The sequence below is a fragment of the Osmerus eperlanus genome, chromosome 16 (genome assembly GCF_963692335.1).
Source record: "Osmerus eperlanus chromosome 16, fOsmEpe2.1, whole genome shotgun sequence".
NCBI classification, from domain to species: domain Eukaryota; kingdom Metazoa; phylum Chordata; class Actinopteri; order Osmeriformes; family Osmeridae; genus Osmerus; species Osmerus eperlanus.
Genome location: NC_085033.1, coordinates 6,917,861 through 6,939,681, shown reverse-complemented (window position 1 = coordinate 6,939,681; position 21,821 = coordinate 6,917,861). Strand labels below are relative to the sequence as shown.

Here is a 21,821-nt window from a genome sequence, read left to right as displayed (position 1 = left end):
TTTGAACAGATCAACTACTTTCCTTTGGATGTGTTAAGTAGAGGGCAAGTTTGGATCTGTCTCTTTATGGAAAGGATTGCTTGATATGTCAATCAAAAATATTTTTTATATGTCAGGTGAGAGACATGGTCTGAAGCTCATTTTCACCCCTGGATCTATGCTCAAATGTGTGTGTGTGTGTGTCAGTGTGTGTGTGTGTGAGTATCTGTGTGGAGCCCATTCTACTTCATTCCCTTAGATGTGGTCATTATTATTTGGCAGTCATAGTCGCATAAAATAATTTTAAAAGAAGAGATACGGGAAATAGAGTCTGATGTTTGTTGATTAAAACAAGCACATTTTACATGTTACAAAATCATTTCTGTTATTTTTTAAATATTTGTAATATTTTTTGTAGATCAATGAATCTATTGACTACTATTCCTAATTTGTTGACGCTATGTAGATTTTGTGTAGCTAAATATCTGGTCAGCTCATTAAGTATTCAGCTATAGTCCTCAGAACAGCTCCAGTTAGAAGCCTGAGCACTCAGTCAGTGTCCCAAGTTGTCTTTATAGTTGCTTGGTCAACGTCCGATGAGTGCTTATCCAAACCCCAAATCACTCACCAAAGAAACAGGAAGGAAGTTGTCCTCTGTAAAAAATATAATTAACTGATTCTGTTCCCCTAAATGACATTGTCACGTTGTGTTGTGGGATAAAGCCAACTTGTAATTGCCTGTCAAAGGTCAGTAGCCAAGCATGTCTGCCACAGCAAATTGTTGTCATATCACTTTAGATAATTCTGCTTGTCAACACATTGGTGAGAAAAACCACTTTCCCCATAATACGATTGGGAAAAGTGTTGCATTAACACCTCAGAAGTGTAAATAGCCTTTGTATTGCCTATTACACTTGGCTACGGTGGTGGACAATTGCTGAAAACCATCTTAACTGTGTCAAAAGAACAAACCACTGCTAAGAATATAATTACAAATATACTCCATATTTGCATGTGTTGTGCTTCAATCTTCTTTTGATCAAAAAAACAGTTTGTGTCCCCAGACAACAAGTTCAATGTAATATCCTGTAAAGCCACCTGCTGTTACTCCCCCCTGTATCCCAGATCCATAAGCCTCTGAATATACCCAGTAGCTTTGCATTAGAAAGATAATGAATGCGACACATTGACCAGATTCGGCTCAGATATTTATTAGCAACATTATTGAATGGTTACTGGGCTGATGGTACCTTGAATAGGGCCTGTTTCGACAACAACAATCAATATTGTTCCACATTACATATACATCAGCCAAGAGGGCAATATTGCTTTCTCTGAAGCGATGGCCTAATTAAAAAGATAAGCAGCCTCATTTGAAGCTGGCTTTAATAGCTCTCCTTGTGTTTGGGCATGCATATTGAAGAGATCCAAGTCAAGTAGGGCCTAGGCATTGATGGCAGGGGATTCAGACAGTTGTTGATAAACTATTGGAGAGTGCTGGATCTAGATGTAAGACATGTTATTGTATTCTTTTAGAACTCTTTGTGAGCACACTTGTGTAGTTCTTCTGTGTGTGCCCATCACTGCAGAGGGATGTTTTCGGTGTGAAATGAACCAACAATCTCAGAACAATGGTTTTACACACATTACATTTGGTTCGTTATTAAATGCTTTTATCCAAAGCAACATACAAATAGCACATTTTAGAAGGCACAGCATAAGGTCAGAAGTGTGTAGTCCCACAGCAGTTTTGTGGTCAGTTTCAAGGACCACCAAAGATTCAATTCTGATTTACTGGCCACCTTCCAAAGTATCCCATTTCAGCCACCAGGCACAGTGAACAAAAAGTCATTATTTATTCACTTTTCATCATGATCAGAACAACCTCTCAATGTGGTGACAATACACTGATATTGTCCTGGAGTACCCCACTGAAGAGGGAACCAATCACAGAGCCCAGATATTGCAAACACACCGAAAACTGAGACATACATCACAGAGCAACTCCAGATACTGTAATGACAGACAACTTGCAGATAACAGCTATCATTTCTTTTTCACTTCTGTGTGGCTGTACATGTGGCTTCCATTGTGCACCCTGAAAATAGAATCTCAGGCACCAGTCAATGGGGATACTGGTTGAGTGTGTGTGTGTGTGTGTGTGTGTGTGTGTGTGTGTGTGTGTGTGTGTGTGTGTGTGTGTGTGTGGAGGGTGGTGGATCTGCTACCACACATTCCTCCAGACGGGTGCGCTGGCCATCAGATGCACAGCCCCCACCTGCTCCCAGAGAAGCTGGATTGTCGCGGGTGTGTGCCGCCCATCTTTGTGCCCACCATGAGCACTACCCCCTCTCTTATTCTCCTCTCACTGGGCACACACACACGAGCACACACACACACAAGCACACACACACACGAGCACAGACACACACACACACACGCACTCCTTCTCGCTTTTGGTTGGCAAGAAACCAAGTCATGCACAATGCCACTGCCAAGCCTGATATGTTCACAAGCTAACTGGCAGGATCCAGCATGGCTGCTGTTGCTACTGCTGTTGCCACCACACACACACACACACACACACACATTCATACACACACATGCACACCCACTGCTAAACACAGCAATGCACAGTCCTGGTGCAGCAGTGTAGCTTAGCAGGGCATTCCCTGGAGTTGAATACTGCTGTTGAATAAACTGCTCTTTTTCTTGGAATTTAGGTTGCTGTATTATATTTACTTGACAAGAATGGACATTGCATTCCAGTGTAAATGTCACATTCAGCCATGGGGCTTTATTTCTTTCTGTAATGGTGGACATTATACCTTGTGTGGAGAGGTTGTGGGACACAGCCAATTGAAAAGATGGCTGAAACAGCTCTTAGTTTGTCCTGGCTAGTACACATGCGGTTGGCTTTTCATGGAATGCCGTTGTTCTGAATGTTTATTAACCCAGACAATAAGCTGCAGATCTTGAACATGAGCCCATCAGGTTTCACCATTTCATTGGCTAATTTCTCAACACTGTAAATTAATACCAAACGCCCTCTACCCTGACAAATGCAGTAACTCCTTGTCAGTTTTTAGGCACTTTACTATAATAAAGCGCTGCATAGACACTGTAAAGATCAAGAGATCACAGTGGAACTGCCTACATGATGAATAAACTTCTCCGCAACCAGTTGGGATCAAACCCATCACACAGCCTCAGCCTGTGAATGCAGCCCCATTTTTCCTGAGCCAGGTCAGCAATGGGTCACGTTTACATTTCCTTCTTCGATTTTTCCACAAGACCCAGAGGCTTATAGTTGGGACTCAGGTGGACAGATTTCCATCCTGAATGTGATACCGTAAGACGTTTTCTGGACTTCAGGGTCACGGATCGGGAGATCAGTGTGTGCCGGCTTGTGCCAGGGTAGTTGGCTAGGTACCTTCCCTATTTACTTCCCCCGGTTTGAGTGACATGGTGTGTGATTCGTAATGACAACCGGAACAAATTCCGGTAATGAGGTCACCTTGGTCCGAGATCACAGGCTGACTTCTATTTCCCCCAGAAAATCACAAGGCACACCAAGTCATCTAAATAAAAATGTAATGGTCAGGACTTTTTTAGTCGAGCTCCATGAAAGAGACAGATTATAGAAGGATACCCACTTACCGACTGGATCTGTCTACCTGTCGATGTTCACCGCTTGTTTCTTCCCGTTTCATTTGCAGGAAAAAAAAGGCTCAATCTGCTACTGGAGCACTGGATGCATGTTTTCTGTGTTTGTGAATCCTGACTCAGTATTGAGGGCTTGATTGTGGGTGTGCTGTGGTTTCCACACATGATGGAAAACGTTCTCTTCCTCCTCTGCTTTCTCTCCCGCCGGCAACAGCAGGCTGGCTTACATTGTCTCCATTTGGTGTGGATCTCTGTGTGTGTGTTTGTGTGTGTGATTGCGTGATGTGTGTGGTGTGGGTGTAAATGAGACAGAGAGAGCCAGAGAGAAGGGAGAAGACTCAGACAAGCCCCCATGTGTACAGCTCGGTGTCTGAACACATAAGTAGACTGACTAGCCGACGGGCAGATGGGATCCAGAGGCAGCTCAGAGTCTGGTAGCAAACAAGCTCTCCACAAGAAGAGGAAGAGGAGGAGGAGGAGGAGAGAAGGAGGGTTTTTGGAGGGATAGGGGGTGCGTGTGAGGGCGTCAAATATGCAGAGAACAGAAGAGAAATGATGGACGCCAAACAGTCAAACGTTGCCCCAAGATAAATGTACGATTGTGATAAGATATTGTGATGCAAATGTTACAACAATTACAACATGACACTCTTTATAGCAATGTGGAAGAACTTCTCGTATTGCACTCCAGATTTTTTATTTTTTTTATTTGACAGGAATAGAAGCCATATAAGAGGAACATCTAAGAACGACCCCCCCTCCCCTCCCCCCCAAAAAACAAACAAACATGAATTCACATTTTTAAGAGGGTTCAATAGGAGCTTTTCACTGAAATGCATCTCCTTGGCCCCGTACAGTATTTCATTACTCTAACATCCCCTGAAACATTTAGTTTGTGCAGGTACAGCTAGACCTTGGATATGTGCTCCAGGGGTAAGTTAGAATATGCTTCTCTATTCCTTTGATACCATCCTACAGATGTAGCTCTCTACCGAGCAAGCTGACTCCAGCCACTAGTGGCTTTGTGGGTTTTGTAGTCCTCTGGCATCTAAAGCGCCTGTCTATAGCAGGCTAGTCCCCTCTAGGCCTGGCTTTATCTACTGTCTGGGCTCCATTGCTGAATATCCTCAGGGGGGAATAGGGCGATAGTTCCTCTTCGTTTGTCTGGCTTATCTCCAGCCTTCTTCCTGGAGGTGTTTGATTTTATCCATCACTCTTTCGCTTCTTGGCAGGCCATGTGGCAAGATCCTCGTTTCAAAGATGTCCCTTGGATATGGGGGGCTTTTTGTTAAGGATCGGCCAATTAGATCTTTTTTGTGTTGTTGCTGTGCATCCAAAGATAAGATGCTGGTTTGTAATTATGTGCCAAAGGACTACAAGTCCCATCAGTGTTGGATACCATCTTGATGCCAAAGCTCTGGGTTATCAGTAATTTACCCATCAGCCACCTGGACAGTGTTGATAGGTGCTGTGTGCTCAGTGTCTGTCCCCTCTTACATGGTGACATCATCTGTTTCGGCGGTGGCCATTCAAGTGTGCGCACGGACAATGCAGGATGAGAAGGGGAGAGCTGGTCCACTACCAGTGGGGATTTTATATCTTATTTTTGTTTTTTGTTGAAAGTAAGCAGTCCACCTTTGACCACGTTCTGTATATGCAGGGACAGGATAAGACAAGAGAAATCGACCAACAGGAAGGCAGGACAGGCAGTAGGAGCTGGAGGTACCGAGAGGGATTTGATCTACTGTATAGGTGGCAAGCAGGGTGCGAATTACGGGGGGTTTGGTTGGGTCTGACCCCCCTAATTAAGACTTGGACCCCCCCAAAAGAGGTAAAAACAACAGGTTGGGGGGGTCGATACACGCCCTGGAGAAGAAGTTGACCCCCCCCGATTGTCATTGTATAATTCGCACTCTGGTGGCAAGCATTATGCAGGTTCAAGAGAGTTACCAGTGCACTACACTGCCACACGAAAGAAGGTCTGTCTTATCCAGCTAACACATATACTTAACCACGGATGGGTTTGGGCAGGAATCCAAAGGAAAGCAAGCGTTTAGTGGTAGCTAATTCCACTATCACCGATACTTCCAAATGTATTAGTTGACTGTACTGTACTCAAGCTTGTTTTGAGAGGATATTTGGGGTTTGTATTCCTTCCTGTCTTTTTATTTACACCTCATATCCCCCTTTCCAACACAGTTTAAATCTCGTCACAGACCTTACCCAAATATTGATCCTTCCTCTCAATGTGACTGTTCCACAGTAATGGAAACATGGATGTTTGTCATAAGCACAAGTCAATATCGAGTGTGGAGCCCGCAAACCTCCACCTGCCACAGTCTTTGAAAAAAAGGTATCGGTAACATGGCTCGAAAACCGCATGGAAAACAATTGAACACTCAAGGTTCTCCTGGCGTGTTGGACCCTTGTCCTTTTTGCAGCAATAATAGGAGACATTTTCCAGTAAGTGTGATGTGAGTGTATAGCTGTGTGAAAGCTCCCTGGTGTGACCACCTCCGCCAGACCAGCCCAGACCAGCCCAGACCAGCCCAGACCAGCCCAGACCAGCCCAGACCAGCCCAGACCAGCCCAGACCAGCCCAGCCCAGCCTCGACAAGGACTGTGTGTCAGCAGGGTCTCCGCTCTGCTGTCTATCATATTCGAGTGTGCACTACATACAGCACGCTGTCAAACACTCCGATGAAAACAGCATTTTATGAACAAACGGTACTTGGCAACACTCAGCGCTCAGAGCTGCCACTGACACCCAGGTGCGGTACAGATAAAAACCAGCAGCCTGATGTCTTAAACACAAGCACATTCACACCCAGAGACTTACACTGACACGGGCATTTGCACATACAAATAAAGGATGAGCTGTAAATCTTTTTCAATAGCTCCAGATCGCATCGAGCTGACGCATTTTGCACGCTTCACTTAATGTACTTACACGCATGCAAACACATGGACACACACATACACGCAGACAAACAATTCTTTTCTAGCTTGTGTACTTCATCGCATCGCAATATGAGTCGACCAGCATTAGTCAACCAACAAAAAAATAATAATTATATTCCGTTTATTTTTTTTATCCCACCACTCACCCACACAGTCTTAACAGACAACACAATTCCTGAGTGATCATGAGGCAATCACAGTGGAGCGAGCTACTGACCGCCGCCATTGGGCGTTCACTCAGCCGGATGCTGAGATGAGTCATAGGTAAAGGTCACCCCTCAGAGACACTGAGTGAGACAGAGAAGGGAGGCGTTAAGTGTTGGCGGTCTGTGTGAATTTTCCTGTCATGCACAATAAGTGGCCCTCTTCACTTTTATCCTTCCATCTCTCTCTTTCCTGATTTCCATTACTCTTGAAGGTCTACCTATGTGCTTTCTGTTGGAGTCATGCATCCCTCCATCCATTCCTCCCTCCCTCCACCTCTTCTTCATCCCTCCATCCCTCCCTCCTTCCACCTCTTCTTCATGACTCCCTCCATCTCTTCTTCATCCCTCCATCCCTCCCTCCTTCTTTCCCTTCTCCACCCCTTTTTTATCTCTTGCTCCACCCCTTCTCCATCTCGTCCCCCATTCCTCCCTCCCTTCCTCCCCTCCCTCCCTCCCTCCCTCTGTTCCTCCCTCCCTCCTTCCCTCTCTCCCTCCCTCCCTCCCCAAGCTTCATCTCACCCCTCTTCATCTTTCACAGTCCAACAGGGTCAGACCTGCTTTATGTGGGAAGGGGTGTGTTAATGGTTTCTGAAGGAAATGTGTCTGTTCTGTGGGTTGTCTGGGCAGAGTGCCCCCCTGCCTCCCCTACTTCTTGAAGAGACCAATCACATTCTCTGGGAGAGTGCAGCTGCACTTGTAACTGTCCAACAGGATAGTCCACTCACGGTTTGTGTCAGTGGCTTACAAGGCTAGTCTACACTCTCTCTCACTGGCTACCACTGTACATGATATTTCCTTGGTTAGCAGGAGAGTAAAAATGTTATGGTACACTTCCTTTTGTCGATATGAATAAAGAAGTATTTGGTATATATTGTGTTATCATGCTCTATAGTCCTATGGTACATACATTAGTCTTCTCATCATTTTGAATGCAAATTACATTTCAACCTAAAGTATGGTTGAAATGTCAACCCTGCATTAGTAGCTGTTTGGAACTGTACAGAGACATCCTAGAGACCGTAGTAGCTACAGAAGTATGTCACCTAGAAGATGGAGTGGTGGGTCATTGTCTCTCTTCATCTGTGAGAGTCTGGTGATTCACATCACAGGTGTGGGAGGCCACTGTAGACACTGGCCCAGTTTTAGCCTCTTATCTGTGGCGGCAGAATTATTGCCATCTCTCCACTTATCAAACCTAAATAAATGCCTCCCTCACTCACTCACCCGCCAGAGTGTGGGTGAAGAGAGGGAAGCGGAGAGAAAGAGTTAGTGAGAAATGGCTGGTGGTAGACAGGAAGGAAAGGAGAGAGAAAGAGAGAGTTAGAGAGAGAGAGAAACGGAGACAGAGAAGGGGGAGACCTAGGCTGTGAAATAACCTGGCAGAGAGAGACAGAGTCTGGATCACTTCCTGTTAACTCACTATCATGTGACACCCAGTGCTGCTGAGAACAAGCCTGCAACACTCGGAGTGGTGGGTTCATTATTTTGCAAGGTCATTAATTGATGTGGGTGGTTGATTTACACCGTGTAGGAGGATGGAAACTTGTTTTGTATGAAGAGCTTAGTCAGATGTTTGTCCGAGGTCAATTTATGTTGATGTAGTTACACAGTAAATGCATCAGGGCTTGGAAACAGAGTGCATGAAGTTTCACTTCTAAAGTGTCCTAACACAACTTGAATGTAAGTATTCAAACAGAACAACGCTTCTGAAGAGAGACCTGCGGATCCTGGTCTCTGATCTAGCTAGGAACAACCTATATTGATCAGTAGAGTCAAGTTGAAACGCCTCCTTTGGTCGTTGCTTGTTAAATTTGCTGTCCAAAGAAATACTTTAACTTGGCCTACATTTCCCCAGTCTGTATTTTGACCACGCTAATGTAATGATAACTCCTGAGCCACAGTACAGAATGTACCGGTGACAATTGTGTTGTGATGAATGTTTTTTGGTGGAACTAGATCGGTTGGGATTATGTAGATGGCTATGTGTGATTGAGTGGTTCTTTCTCTCCAGCCTCTTCCTTTCATTGCCGAGGTAATTACTGTCAGCCCCAGGTGGCCCACCATGCCATTTGGTCCTTGCACTCTTAATCTGATTACGTACCGCATTGTCTTTGGGATTTCTAAGTTCCCCCTATTGCTCATTCTTGATATCACAGCTTAAATGACTGGGGGCAATAAGGCTACGCTGGGTAAAGGCTCATCTCAAACAGATTGAAGGCTGAAATATTGATATCAGAAATCCAATTAATCCAAGTGAGAGAACCCTGGAATGATATATAATTAAACTAACATGAAAAATGACTGTAAGATTGTTTTTGACATGTGCATTTACAACAAATGTCAAACATTTGTGGATACTCTCAGGTTGCATACAGGGAGTGTTCAGGCAGAAACATATTTAATATTAGCAGACACTAGTTCTTAGAGGGTTTTTTGCTCTTGACAAATATTACTTCAGGCTCTTAGATAGTAATACTGTTACTTATTGTTAATATTGTTATTTCAGACAGAACATAATACTGTAGCTATTTATTTTGATTTGCTCAGGAAGCACTGTGTGATATCATGATAAGGTAATGCAATGACACCAGTGTACTGGTATGGGTAATGCCATGGGGGTCACGCTTCCTGCTCCTTTGAAGGATAAACGCTGTTTTCTTCTCATTACTGGACTTGAAATGTGCTTGCAGTAAAAAAGAAAAAAAAACTCACTTCAGCACGGCAAAAGCATCCATTCTCTGCTCACAGACGGCAGGCTTCCCCTTTGTCAACATTGAAAAATTGCGCATTTTTTAATCCCCAGTGCTGCCTTTGTTTCGCTTTGGGCACCTAGAGTAGCTCAGATACACTGACTTAACATAAAGCAGAATTCAGACCAGGCAGGCAAAGGTGACAAATGAAATGTGTTTTGGATGAGGGCTGGCTGTAGCAAAAATGTGCTATTTTCTTTCTGTTCTCTGAAATGGATTCGGGACGTGATGCAGTACTTATGCAAAAGGAAACACAGTTGCAATGATAACTATGTCACACGCCAGCTATGTACCATGCCTTTTTATCTGTACATATGTTTCTAATGTTTCTGGTTCACAAATCATCCGGTCTTTTAAATAACCTAGCTCTAGCAGAAAATAAATTAATAAAGAAGTTGGTAAGGAAAGTAGCTCTGTGTGTGGTTGTGTATGTGTGTATGTGTGTATGTTTGTGTGTGTGTGTGTGTGCGTGAGAGAGATAGAAAGAGAGAGAGATAGAAAGATAGAGAGGGGGAGAGAGAGACAGAGAGAGAGAGAGAGAGAGAGAGAGACAGAGAGAGAGAGAGAGAGAGAGACAGAGAGAGAGAGAGAGAGAGAGAGAGAGAGAGAGAGAGAGAGAGAAGGAGAGGATTTGAATTTGGAGTGCTCTTTACGTGTGGTGCTTGTTTTGGCTAATGAGGGTCTTATTTGGCTAAGAAGTTTTACTGTGCAAGTAAAGAAGCACATTGAGAGCACCTCATGAGACCTGTCGCTCTGCGAGTTTGATACTAAACATGCTGTGGGACTTGTTCATTCTGTAAGCATATCAGAAGGGAATCTAAAGTCATAAGTCTTTCACTAGTGAGACATCATGTCTCATGTGCGCCAGGTGCATGTCTGTGTCCTCTTCTGTAAATCTCCAATGATGTCAGTGGTACCATAGTTGTCACTTTTGTTCTTCAACTAGAATTCACAGAAGCACCCATTTTACTTCATGTATTTAATCTTACGCTGTTCAAATGGCCATTGAGGAGACAGGCCAGCTCATTTAGTCCTTTAGAGATTTAGTGACAATAGACTACAGCTCATTAAGTAAGTATGTCTAACCCTGGCGCTAGTCTATGCTTTCTGACAGAACTATTAAGATGTCTATTCTGACAGCCCAGTGCCAGACAAGGTGGTCACACTTCCTGTCTTCAAGGTTAGAGCTCAGCTAGCTGGCCAATGAGAGAGCAGCTGTGTCAAAACGAACCCAGCTGAAGCACAGTGGTGTAATTATACAGGACTCTGCATAAATTGAGAGCAGAGAATTACCCTGATAGATTAAAAAACTAATTAGATAGGCTATTGCTGAATTTTAGGGAACATTATAGAGTGGAGCTCTTCCCTGGTTATTTGCATATCCTTCATCTGGCTGATGTGTCAACAAAAGAGGGCCTTTTTTCTACATCAGTGCTTTCACATGCAAACAAGTGAAAATGCAATTTTGCATGATTTTGTCTGTGAGATTGTGTATTCCAGACCATGAATATCAGTCAGTTATTTCCATTTAACATAATGGGAAATTAAGATTTGCCTTTATATTCAATATGTGTGAGAGAAAGGGGAGTACAGAGTATAATAGCAAGAACCAACAAATGTTTCACTATGAGGTGTACACAGACATTTATTGTAAGAGTTAAGCTCTGTTTTAAATCTGAAAATTGAAGTGAGTTAATACAACTCTGTGTGTCTCCCAGAAAGGATGGGTTAGTCTCAGATAATAAACTCCTTCGACAACTTTCTTGCAACTTCAAACATTACTTATACATGTCTAGAGAACCCTATCCGATCAGCTCAGTTGTGGAGGTAGTGGTTGATACTGCAGGATACATATCATTATTATTGAACAAACTGATCATCTTTGCTACATGATAGCAGTGTAGGCGCTCTGGAATGCAGCCATACACAGTACAGTAGCAGTGATTGACAGAAGCCTCACACAAGCTTTGTTTCTGCTCTTCTCCTCACAGTTCAACAGAAAGGCTCTCTGGAAAAGGAAGCCAAAGTCATCATTCTGGAGGCTGGAATAACAGATGTAAGTACCGTTCTTATAGGGCATGTCAGTGTGCATGTTCACATTTTTTACACATTCTTTTTGTGTCATTTTTGTATAAAAATGTTTTTTATGACAGATCTTTTTTTACTAATGTAAATAGCCAATGAACTACAGTATGACTATTTAATATTTTTTTACAGAATAGATAAATACAGCTGTCAAGGAAATATCATTGAAAGTATCTAGCTCCTGCTTCAAGCCCAGCACATTTGTTTTCCTCTATCTCCCCTTGGCTCAGACATTACCATTCTCTCCCACCTCTCTCTCTGTTAAATAGACTTGCCAAGCGTCTGCTCTGTGTTATTGATTCAGCACTAAGGCTGCCCCAATGAGTTTGTCACCATCCACTCCATGTCAATCAAAATGGTGGTGATGAAGCTTACCAAGCAAGGCACGAAAGGGAGAGAGAGGATAAGAGACAGAGAAAGACAGGGAAGGACACAGAGAGACACAGAGAGAGAGACACAGAGAGAGACACACAGAAAGAGACACAGAGAGAGACACAGAGAGAATAAAAGAGAGAGAGTTCAATACCTGGCAGTGAATAGAGCCAATTATCGCCAATTGATGTCTGTTATGAGAGTGAGGCCTATTCAGATGCTATATGTGCTCTGTCCTCCAGTCTCCCTCCTGTCATCTGTGTCAGGTTATTACTGTCTGATATGATGTTGTTCGGGACATTGAGAAATGACTGTTGCGGACAAGCAGTCCATGATAAGCAGCAAGACAATGTTTCAGTGTCCCAGTCTCCGTAACCCCTGTCGTGTAATCATAATTGTATTTTTTGGGGAGTCCCATCTTAAAATGAGGGGGACAAAAAAACAAATCAACAATCCTATATTTTTTATTGCAACCAAACATAAATCTGGTGGGGCTGGACATGTAACAGGGTTTTTCCTGCATTGAAAAGGTTTACATTTAGTCATTTTATCAGACGCTCTTATCCAGAGCGACTTACAGTAAGTACAGGGACATTCCCCCGAGGCAAGTAGGGTGAAGTGCCTTGCCCAAGGACACAACGTCATTTGCACGGCTGGGAATCGAACCAGTGACCTTCTGATTACTAGCCCGATTCTCTAACCGCTCAGCCACCTGACTCACCTGACTCTTTAGGCGGCAAAAGGCCAAAGGCTTTTCTCACCCCGTCTAAGCCTTCTCAGAGAATTTGTGCACCAAAAGAAATGCAAACCCAACCCGCTAGACTATTGTTACGTTAAACGCAATAGAAGAAGCTGGACCCTACCTGAAATAGATGCATCAATGGCATAAACTGCTAGCCACCACGTACCACAGCAAGAATAATAATTATCCACTAAAAGATTGTTTAAATTGGTAAGATCATGGATTCCTTTTCATAAAATAGCCCTAAATGAGGAAGACGAAGTAGCAAGGTGAGCACATTAATATGTTATCCTACACACAGTGCGAATGAAATGCGACAATAAATATATGTGTACAAACTGAGAAAATAATTTTGAAGATTTAGGATGATGTCTGTTTCAACCCGCTGAATGTGCTTGTTTATTCTCCACAGCACTAAGTGGTTAGTTAGTTAGGTTATTCTCCACAGCACTTATCACCTAAGTCTAATTTTGAGCCAGGAAAAACCCAACGTAAATGAGGGGGCTGAGGCCCCCCAGGCCCCCTCGTGGCTACGCCGCTGGTTGGGATGTCTCTTCATTGCCATACTGACTTTCATCATATCAGGCGCTTTAATTGGAAATGTGTTGGAAACGCTCTCATATTTAAGCACATTATTGAACTTGTAAAACGTTCTAGTTTGTCGTTTTATTTCGTGAATTTTATAGAACCAGAAGACATGCAATTTGAATGTTGTTCTTCTCAGGAGAGTATTTCATCAAGCTAACTATTGTGTGTTGTAACAAACAAAAAACTCAGCTGGAGCTTCATTCGATTTATTTTGAGAAACATGGCAGCATTCATGTATGTGTCAGACATAGACTACTCAGTCGTGAAACATGACTGAAGATGAATCCCACCAGGCTGAATTTGTGGTGCTTGGTTGAGAAACATTAATTGCAGATAATTGTGTTGATATTTTCTTTGCTGTTCTATGGCATCGGCAATCTTAGATACAGTTGGTAGAATCTTCAACTACAGCAACATTTGCATTAATCCATGTTTAATCACAGCAAACCATGTGGTTAACGAAATTATTTTTTTGCTTTATAAGTGTTACTCATAACACTACATAATGTTTTTTTCTTTTCTTGTTTTTTTGTTACCTCTGGCGTTTCCTTATTCAACACCGCTGAGGTTATGCAGCCTTTTGACATTGTTGTTTCCACACTTAGACATGGGTCCAATTATAAGTGGAGGAGATAAGGGGGCACCGGGAAGCAGATTATAATTGTCCTGGAGTACCACTAATCCCACTTCTCCCTAGAGCGCACGCCTTTGTTCAGCATGAATTGAGGCGCTTCCAATCTGTCGACAAAAACAGTGTTTTAGATAGCGAGGGATGGAATTAATCAAAGGGAAAACAACTAGATAGCCCCACACAGCTATTGGAATTGATTAGAGTTCAATTCAACAACCAGAACCTGTCCTCCGAGAGACGCTACTCTCCTCTGTAGGGTAGGGGGGGTTGTCATGGCTTCAACACTCTGAACACAATGCACTCTGATGCCTTCATCCTTAGTGCTAGAGTTGATGACACATTTAATTGTTTCACAAGCAGTATAAGACAAAAAGGATTGATTTCTTTAGAAATATATTAAGAACAGCATTCTGTAATGATATAGCTGTTTTTTATTTTGGATAGAATTCTAAAACGTTGATTTACAATCAGCCTCACGCCCAGGTGCATGTCGAAAAACACTTGTCTATTTGAATATCAGGAATATTCATGACTGCGGCAGAACAAGTTCTTTTTTAAGTGGATCAAGAGACAGAGGAGGCTATCTGTTTACCTGCACTTGTATTATTCCAACTGAATTTTCATTAGAAAGAGAGAGAAAAAATATTGAAGATCAGAGCAATGGGTGAGAGCAAAATCTGCATACATTGTAATAGATATTCAAATGTGTCTATGTGAAAATTGAATCAAGTGTCTATTGAATTGTTGGCTGCTCCCTTGTCCGTGCCCGAGATATAGAATCCAAATGGGTTTTGATATGGAAAGAGTGCTGAGAGGACTGGCGGCCTGGCGGCCAGGGTCCTGCTGGTGTAGCTCTGGAGGTGTCTTCCACATCAAATGCTCTTCTGGATCGGTGAGCTCCCACTGAAAACAGTGGACGTCACGGTTGGGTCAATCCACCGTTGAGTTCAACACCATCACCAACCTGTGCTCTCTCTCTCGCTCGCTCTCACAGGCCGACATTGTCGCGCCACCCTCTCTCCTCTTCTCAATTGAGATGAGAGTTGATCTTCATTGTCAAACTGAAATCGCAGTTTGTCGAATGGCAGCTTTTTTCTGTGACATTTAAATGTACTCTTACTGTTTAGATTTTAGACTAGACCACTCCCATTTCTCCAAACCTTTACAGGCACGACCTGTGCACCAGTACCATACAGTTATGGCGTGTTTATCCTGTCCTAATTGGAGTGCTAACTCTCAGTATTAGTGATAGTTAACAAGTTTTTGCCCTGATTTTCAGAAACAAATCGAATTGAACATCTTGTAGTTTGTTAGAATTTTGCTACCATGGAACATGTGTGTCGGGTCGTGTGTGCTTTCAGATGCATGCGCGACTGTGTGCGTTCACACGCATGTGTGAGTTTGTGCGTCTTTACGCACATGTCATATGAACCTGTGTTGTGTGTGTGTGTGCTCATCAGCCCGGGCTTTCTGAGTCACAGTGCTAGCATGTGGCGGCTGTTAGCAACACCACACACTGTGTCAGCTGCAAAGGTTTCCATTAGCTGGGAGGCTGGCTGATGCCAGTGGGGTAGGAGGGCAAGCTAGGGGAGGCTGGAGCGCAGGGTAGCTCTCCGTGTGGCCCAGATAGGCCTGTCACAGCCTGAAGGCTGAGGGGGTACAGACTGCAATTATCCAACCGAGAATAGCACCCTCCACTGACATGGGGAAGGCAGCGTCCCACTGCTTCCTCAGACGGACTGCGCTTCTGTGGGCGACGTTGCCCATATGTATGTGCTGTCTGTTTGTACAGCTGCGTTTGGATGTGGGGGGGGGAGTGGGCGCGTGTGCACATATGCACGGATTCACATACATGTGCACGTACACACGTACAACTCCAGAAATTGTACACGTCCGCGTGTAAACTACAAAACACGCAGGCTGTTTTGCACGGATTGAGGGGTGAAGGTAAATGCCAGACCACATGAAACAGTGTTCCTATAGCACGCTAGGAGACTTTCAAGATCTCTCTCAAGCACATAATGTACAGAACGTTACTCTCGGAGAACAAAGCTTTGCTGTGCAATCAAAAGCATGATTTCCCAAACCGGAAACCTGTATGGTGTTGATTCTTCCGGATGCTTCTCAGCACAGCATCTGTTGAGATGGTGATTACACACATCCACATAGCTCCGGAGAAGCCCCAGGACCCACCTGGCGCTAAAGGTCACCAACGATCTCACACTGTTCCTCGCTCAGTTCATTTGGGTTTCTCCCAGCATGCATTGCTCCCCAACCTGAGCTCAGGTGGGGTAGGAAACGAATGCAACGCTCAGCTTGCTTGCGCCAGAAAATCAGCTATAACATTTGAATTGTTAGATGTCACCGTAGTGTTTTTCGGTTACATTTAAAGCATTCTTATCTATCTGTTCAATTCTCTCAGCTGTTAAATCCTCCTCGTACTGTACACCCTCAAAGTGAATAATAATACTAATATGTGTAAGTATAGTGGTTTGCGTCTACTTTCTTTATATTTCCACAAAGAAGTGGTGTTCACCGATTTGTAATATTACTCTTAAATATAGCAATGAAAGGTAATTTCAATGGCAAACAGAGTTATGCTGTTTCCAGCAGGTGATTAACATGTTGCTCAGTTTAGTATCGGTGCTCAGTGGTTGCATTCATCAGATAGAGTGCTTCCTCACCCTTTTGGCCAAGTAGATTTGTAATCAGCGTTGTATTGTAACAAACTGCATGCTGAGCAATTAACAATAATAATTTTTAGTCTATCATGTTAGTCTTGTTGTCTATGGTCCTTAGATCAGCAGAAACAGTAGGAAGTTCATTTTTATTATAATTACAATTGACACTTGCTGTGCTGGCCTAACATGTTTAAACATGTTAAGTATTATTCTTCTTTAAGAAATCCCATCTCCTTGAGGAGTGTGCAATCTTCCAGTCTGACTGACCTTGGTAAATTTGATCTATTAATGACCACTGCGAAAATGATTGCAGTTTATTTATTTCTGCTACATATATCTATCCCACAAACAAAAACTGCATTTGTTCTATCCCAAAGCAGTAAAGAACAAATTGTAGCCCATAGACAGATTTCATCATTTTTATCATGACATCAGTTTGAAAAGATGTTGAATGTCAGTGCAAATTTATCTCTATCCTCTCCAAGGACATCTCAGATACCGTACCAGGAAGGTCGTTCTAAGTGGAGGTCACAACAACCGCTAATACATTTCAAATGACTGATAATTAACATGTTTACGTTCTCATGATACGCATTAACAATTACTGTAAAGTGTAAGGGCATTCACCATGAAATGGGAAAAAGACCAAATGACTCAAAGGGTTTATTGCAAATCAATTATAAATACCAAAAGGTGAAATTCTATTTGTTCAACTAGAAGGTTGAGGAGCTACCTTCTGTCTCTGTGGCATGCCTAGTATTGCACATGAAGAACATTGTGCAATAGGGAATTTCAGCTGATTTTTACATTTTAACAGAATTATATATTTAATGTAAAGTGACATTATTACCCCACAGTATTTGTCAAATGTGAAAAGTATTTTCCCAAATACTAAATAACTTGTTTTGTCTTGTCATTTCATATAGTTGTCGACTACACTTACAAGTTCAAAAGTAAACTTGAAATTCCTTAGTTCTGTATCCAGTGGCATTTTCAAAAGCCATTAAGATCTGCTGCATCATTCACCTGTGAGCTGCAGTTCAGTAACAGGCTTCTGAGGAGCTGTGCTGTTGCATACCACATAACATATTCACAAGTTAGCTTAGGGCTATAGAGCTTTTAGAAAAATAATGCATCAAACAAGAAAAACCAGAGCTGTGGAGCTCATCCCCAAAAAGACTTAGTCCTGACATTCCCTCACACTCCCTCCGCCAGCTCATTAACATTGGCTCTGTTTCCTCAGATTAGCGGTAATTAAACTGTGAAATCAGAACCATTGCCTTAAGTAAGGGCACTGCCAGCATGGCGAGAGAGTGATGGCAGGGGGAAGCTCAAGCACCCTGGCTCTTTGCCACTGGCCCTCCTTTACCCCACAGGAACATGGAGGGATACTAAAAAGCTGCCCGGCAGCCATTTTTGTTGAGGGCGGTTCCATCCTCATTGGTGTTTTGCTGCTATTTGAAGAACGGGGGCCTGGTTGATGGGGGTGCCGGGGTTGGGGGTGGGGGGGGGGGGGGGGGGGTGGAGGGGTGGAGGGGGGGGGCTAGTTGTCGTGACAATGACATGGGCCCAGGTCTAAGGGGGGTCTAAGGGGGCATTTAATGATGAATAATTATGCATGGTTTTATTGTTTTCTTTTTTCTTTCTCTCTCTCTCTCCCGTTGTGAAAATTGTGACCTCAACCCCTGATATCCCGGTGTTTGAGAAACAAAAAAATGACTTTGATAGATTGGAACTAAATGGTTGCAAAGGAAAACCATGTGAGCAATGCAAAAGAGTTAGCCTGAGGCTGGGTTGTTGCCATTTTGTAACGTATGCTACCAGGTCATGTGTGTTTTATACTCACCAGTTGGCTGTTTTCACTCTCACCAAATGTGGCTAATATGATGGCGCTAGGTCTTTGCATGGTGTATTACCAACAAGGAGAGGGTCACTGGATGAATTCATGTGTGAGCCACAGCAGGAATGGCTTTTATGTCAATTGATGAATTGGGACTGCTGGTAAAGTCACTTTAAAGTCAAAGTCTAGCTGTTTTGACCCATTGGTACAATAGTAACTGCAACTTAACTGCAACTTATCATGGATACCTAAAACACCTTACGTAATAGCATTATTTACACTGAGGGATCATGTACCTCTTTATGCTTTGGTGCACAGCTATCAATAAAAAAATATTTAATTTCTATCAAAACGAAGAAAGAAAAGAAAAAACAGCTTATCTCAAAGTGGGCAAATTCAGCTTTTACTGTCCAGACACTCACACAAATAAACAACTATTCATCTGTGTTTGAGAAGTCAAGACAGTGCGGAATTGCATGTTATTTCAGAGTTGAGTGCTTGGAATGAGATGATTGCATGTGAAAGACCTTCTGGGAGAGAGTCAACTCAAAACAAGGGTATTGAATCAGGCACTCTCTGAACAGTAGATTGGAATTGGACCAACACATTTTATAAACTTTACATTATATTTTTCATCATAACAGTCCTGTAGTAAGACATATGCACACCCTGAGTACCTATACAGCCTTTTATTTGAAGCCTGTTTTAAATTCTACAATTTCAAAAACAGTATAGCTTAGTAAATACGGATAATCATCAGGATGTTTATGCAAGTAGATGTGTGTGTGTGTGTGTTTGTGTGTGTGTGTGACTGTCATTAAGAGCAATATAAAACTCGGCAACACTTTACATTAAGGTTGTATTAACTACCATGTTACGAGAGAGAAATAACATACTAACAACCTATACTGATAATCTTCAAAACCATTCTTAGCTAGTGCTTTATCAACAATTATTTTGTAAGCAAAAAATCTGGGCTACGCTATTAGTGTATGTAACCTCAATATAACTTTCTGAAATATCTTATTAGCAAATAAACCAACGAATATGCACTTCTTTCACTCGCACGCTCACGATCATACGCACTCTGCAAACACACACATATCCTTGAACCCCTCTCACATGTAACAATTTTTTGTTGTTGCATTCAACCCATTCAACCAATTTTTCAGCCATCACCTCTAAAACGCACTCACACAATCACAGATCCCTGACCTTTCTCTCACACACACAAACACAATGTAAAGCATGTTCTATCTGAAGGATAAAGAGGATGACAGGCGTACTATTCACCTTGATCAACAGCATGTTCGAAGCTTTGAACTGCACAGCATGCTAACGCTAATGCAAGAGCTTAGATGTAGAACAATGAAGGAACCTATTTTAACAAGCGAATCTTAGTGTGGCATGGGGGTAACACAGGATTTGGGGGTCTGGGGGCATTTCAGGCTCATCGTGTTGTGTGTGTATAAATGTGCATGTACATTTCATTGAGTTATTTGTCATGTATTGGATTTTACATCATAAACGTTCCATGTTAAAATGGAATGTTTTTCTGCTTCCAAAATGGCTTGTATTCTGTTGACATTAATCGTACTGTTGAGTGTTTATTGACATACCTATTTGTTTAGGTGACTGTTCCATTGTTTTGTAGATGCACGAATAGAGATCTATTACACATTCCCTACCACATCCATTAAATGAACAACCAAACTGCTATCTTAACAAAGTTACATGTAAGTTATGGCAATATACTATTGCATGTCCAACAAAAGTACACAGATTCTGCATTTTTATTTTATTTATTATTCCTATTTTGAACCTTACTTGTCAAATATCAGTCACACACATTGTTATTGAATAAACGTTTTATTCACCAATACCTACGGTGACAACACAGCTATCTATCACTGTCTACTACTATATAAGAAATACCCAATATCTTTGGTTATAGATTTGCACAAGCATCAAACTGACCAATTTACTTGGAGTGATGGCTGACCAACAACCTTGCCAAAAAAGCAATGACATTTTGAGGAGCTTCCTTTGTCTGTGAACACAATAGACTGTGCAATTTTTTTCCCCTCCTGCCCCTCTGCCTTCAGCATCAAAACAGCCTTTCTGCTGCAGCCCTCAGAAGGGGAAGCAGCTGAATCTTCAGTATGTCTGCCTGCACCACTGTCACCTTTATCACGAATCCACTCAGACAGGGAGAATGCCTCAGAGCCCCTTAAATATTCAATGAATAGATTTCTGTGTGTGTGTGTGTGTGTGTGTGTGTGTGTGTGTGTGTGTGTGTGTGTGTGTGTGTGTGTGTGTGTGTGTGTGTGTGTGCGTGTGTGTGTGTGTGTGTCAAAGGTGAAAATAATAAAGTACACCAATAATTAAAGTGGTTTTAAATCAGTAATTTACTAGTTTAAGGCTTGATTTGCTGTATTTTCTCAGAAAAGTAGTTTCTGACGGATACTACTTCCTGTTAATTTAATCTAATGGTATGTAGCTTACCCAATGATTTGTATAGAAATTGTTAGTATAGTTGATGTGATGTCACCATTAGAATCATATTTCTTAAAAACCTACTGGGTTACTACCCATGTAAGATCATTACATCTTGTTATGAGAAATAAAACTCGCCTCTTGAAGTTCGGCCATTCTGAAAAAAAAAAAATATTACGCCCGTCTGTGACCGAGGACATTGTGACCCTGGTCGTGAAATCAAGAGCACAGCATGAAATTCTCTATTTGTGTGGAAATCTCGGAAAAGCCTGTCAAAGCTCCCCCAAGCCCGCCCAGCCCAGCCTGCCAGCCACTGTCTGGAGCGCTTGTAGATGGTGTGGGTTATATGGCCCTTGCTTGTCAAGCAATTTTCCAGCTTGTGAAGTAAGCTTAGGTGTCTGCGCAGTGCAGTCTGGACAGGTATACAGACCGAGAAGCGTGAAGTACTGGGACTTCACGAGCAAAGGAAAGGAAGGAGGAGTCCCCTATCTCAAAGCCCTTTTAAAGATTCTCTACAGCCCAAGCCTTGTTGCTCTTATACACTTTTATAGCCTCTTTGGTGAAATGCCTCATCACAGTTGGTCACTCAGCAAAAAGTGAATGTGAGGTCCAGATGTTGTGCATGCATAATTGTACTGTACATTGAGGGATTATCAAGGTTGCTGTAGACTGAAAATGAATCTCTATATAAAAAGTGTAGACTTTCCGGTTGTTTGCACTAGAACCTGCACTATTACTGCCATAATGTGTGCTTTCTTGTACTATACTAAACTACAGAGCCTTTAGTTTCCCCAAACCTATACTGCCATAGTAGAATGCTGATT

General features: G+C 42.5%; 1 protein-coding gene across 1 annotated transcript in view; it reads left to right on the top strand.

The window, feature by feature from the left end:
- The window catches only part of LOC134037040 (receptor-type tyrosine-protein phosphatase N2-like), an 80,737-nt gene that overhangs the window by 30,296 nt on the left and 28,620 nt on the right, over positions 1-21,821 (top strand). The window contains exon 12 of the mRNA XM_062482327.1: positions 11,554-11,618. Coding sequence (XP_062338311.1) covers positions 11,554-11,618 — 65 coding nt within the window. The remainder of the gene's footprint in view (positions 1-11,553; positions 11,619-21,821) is intronic.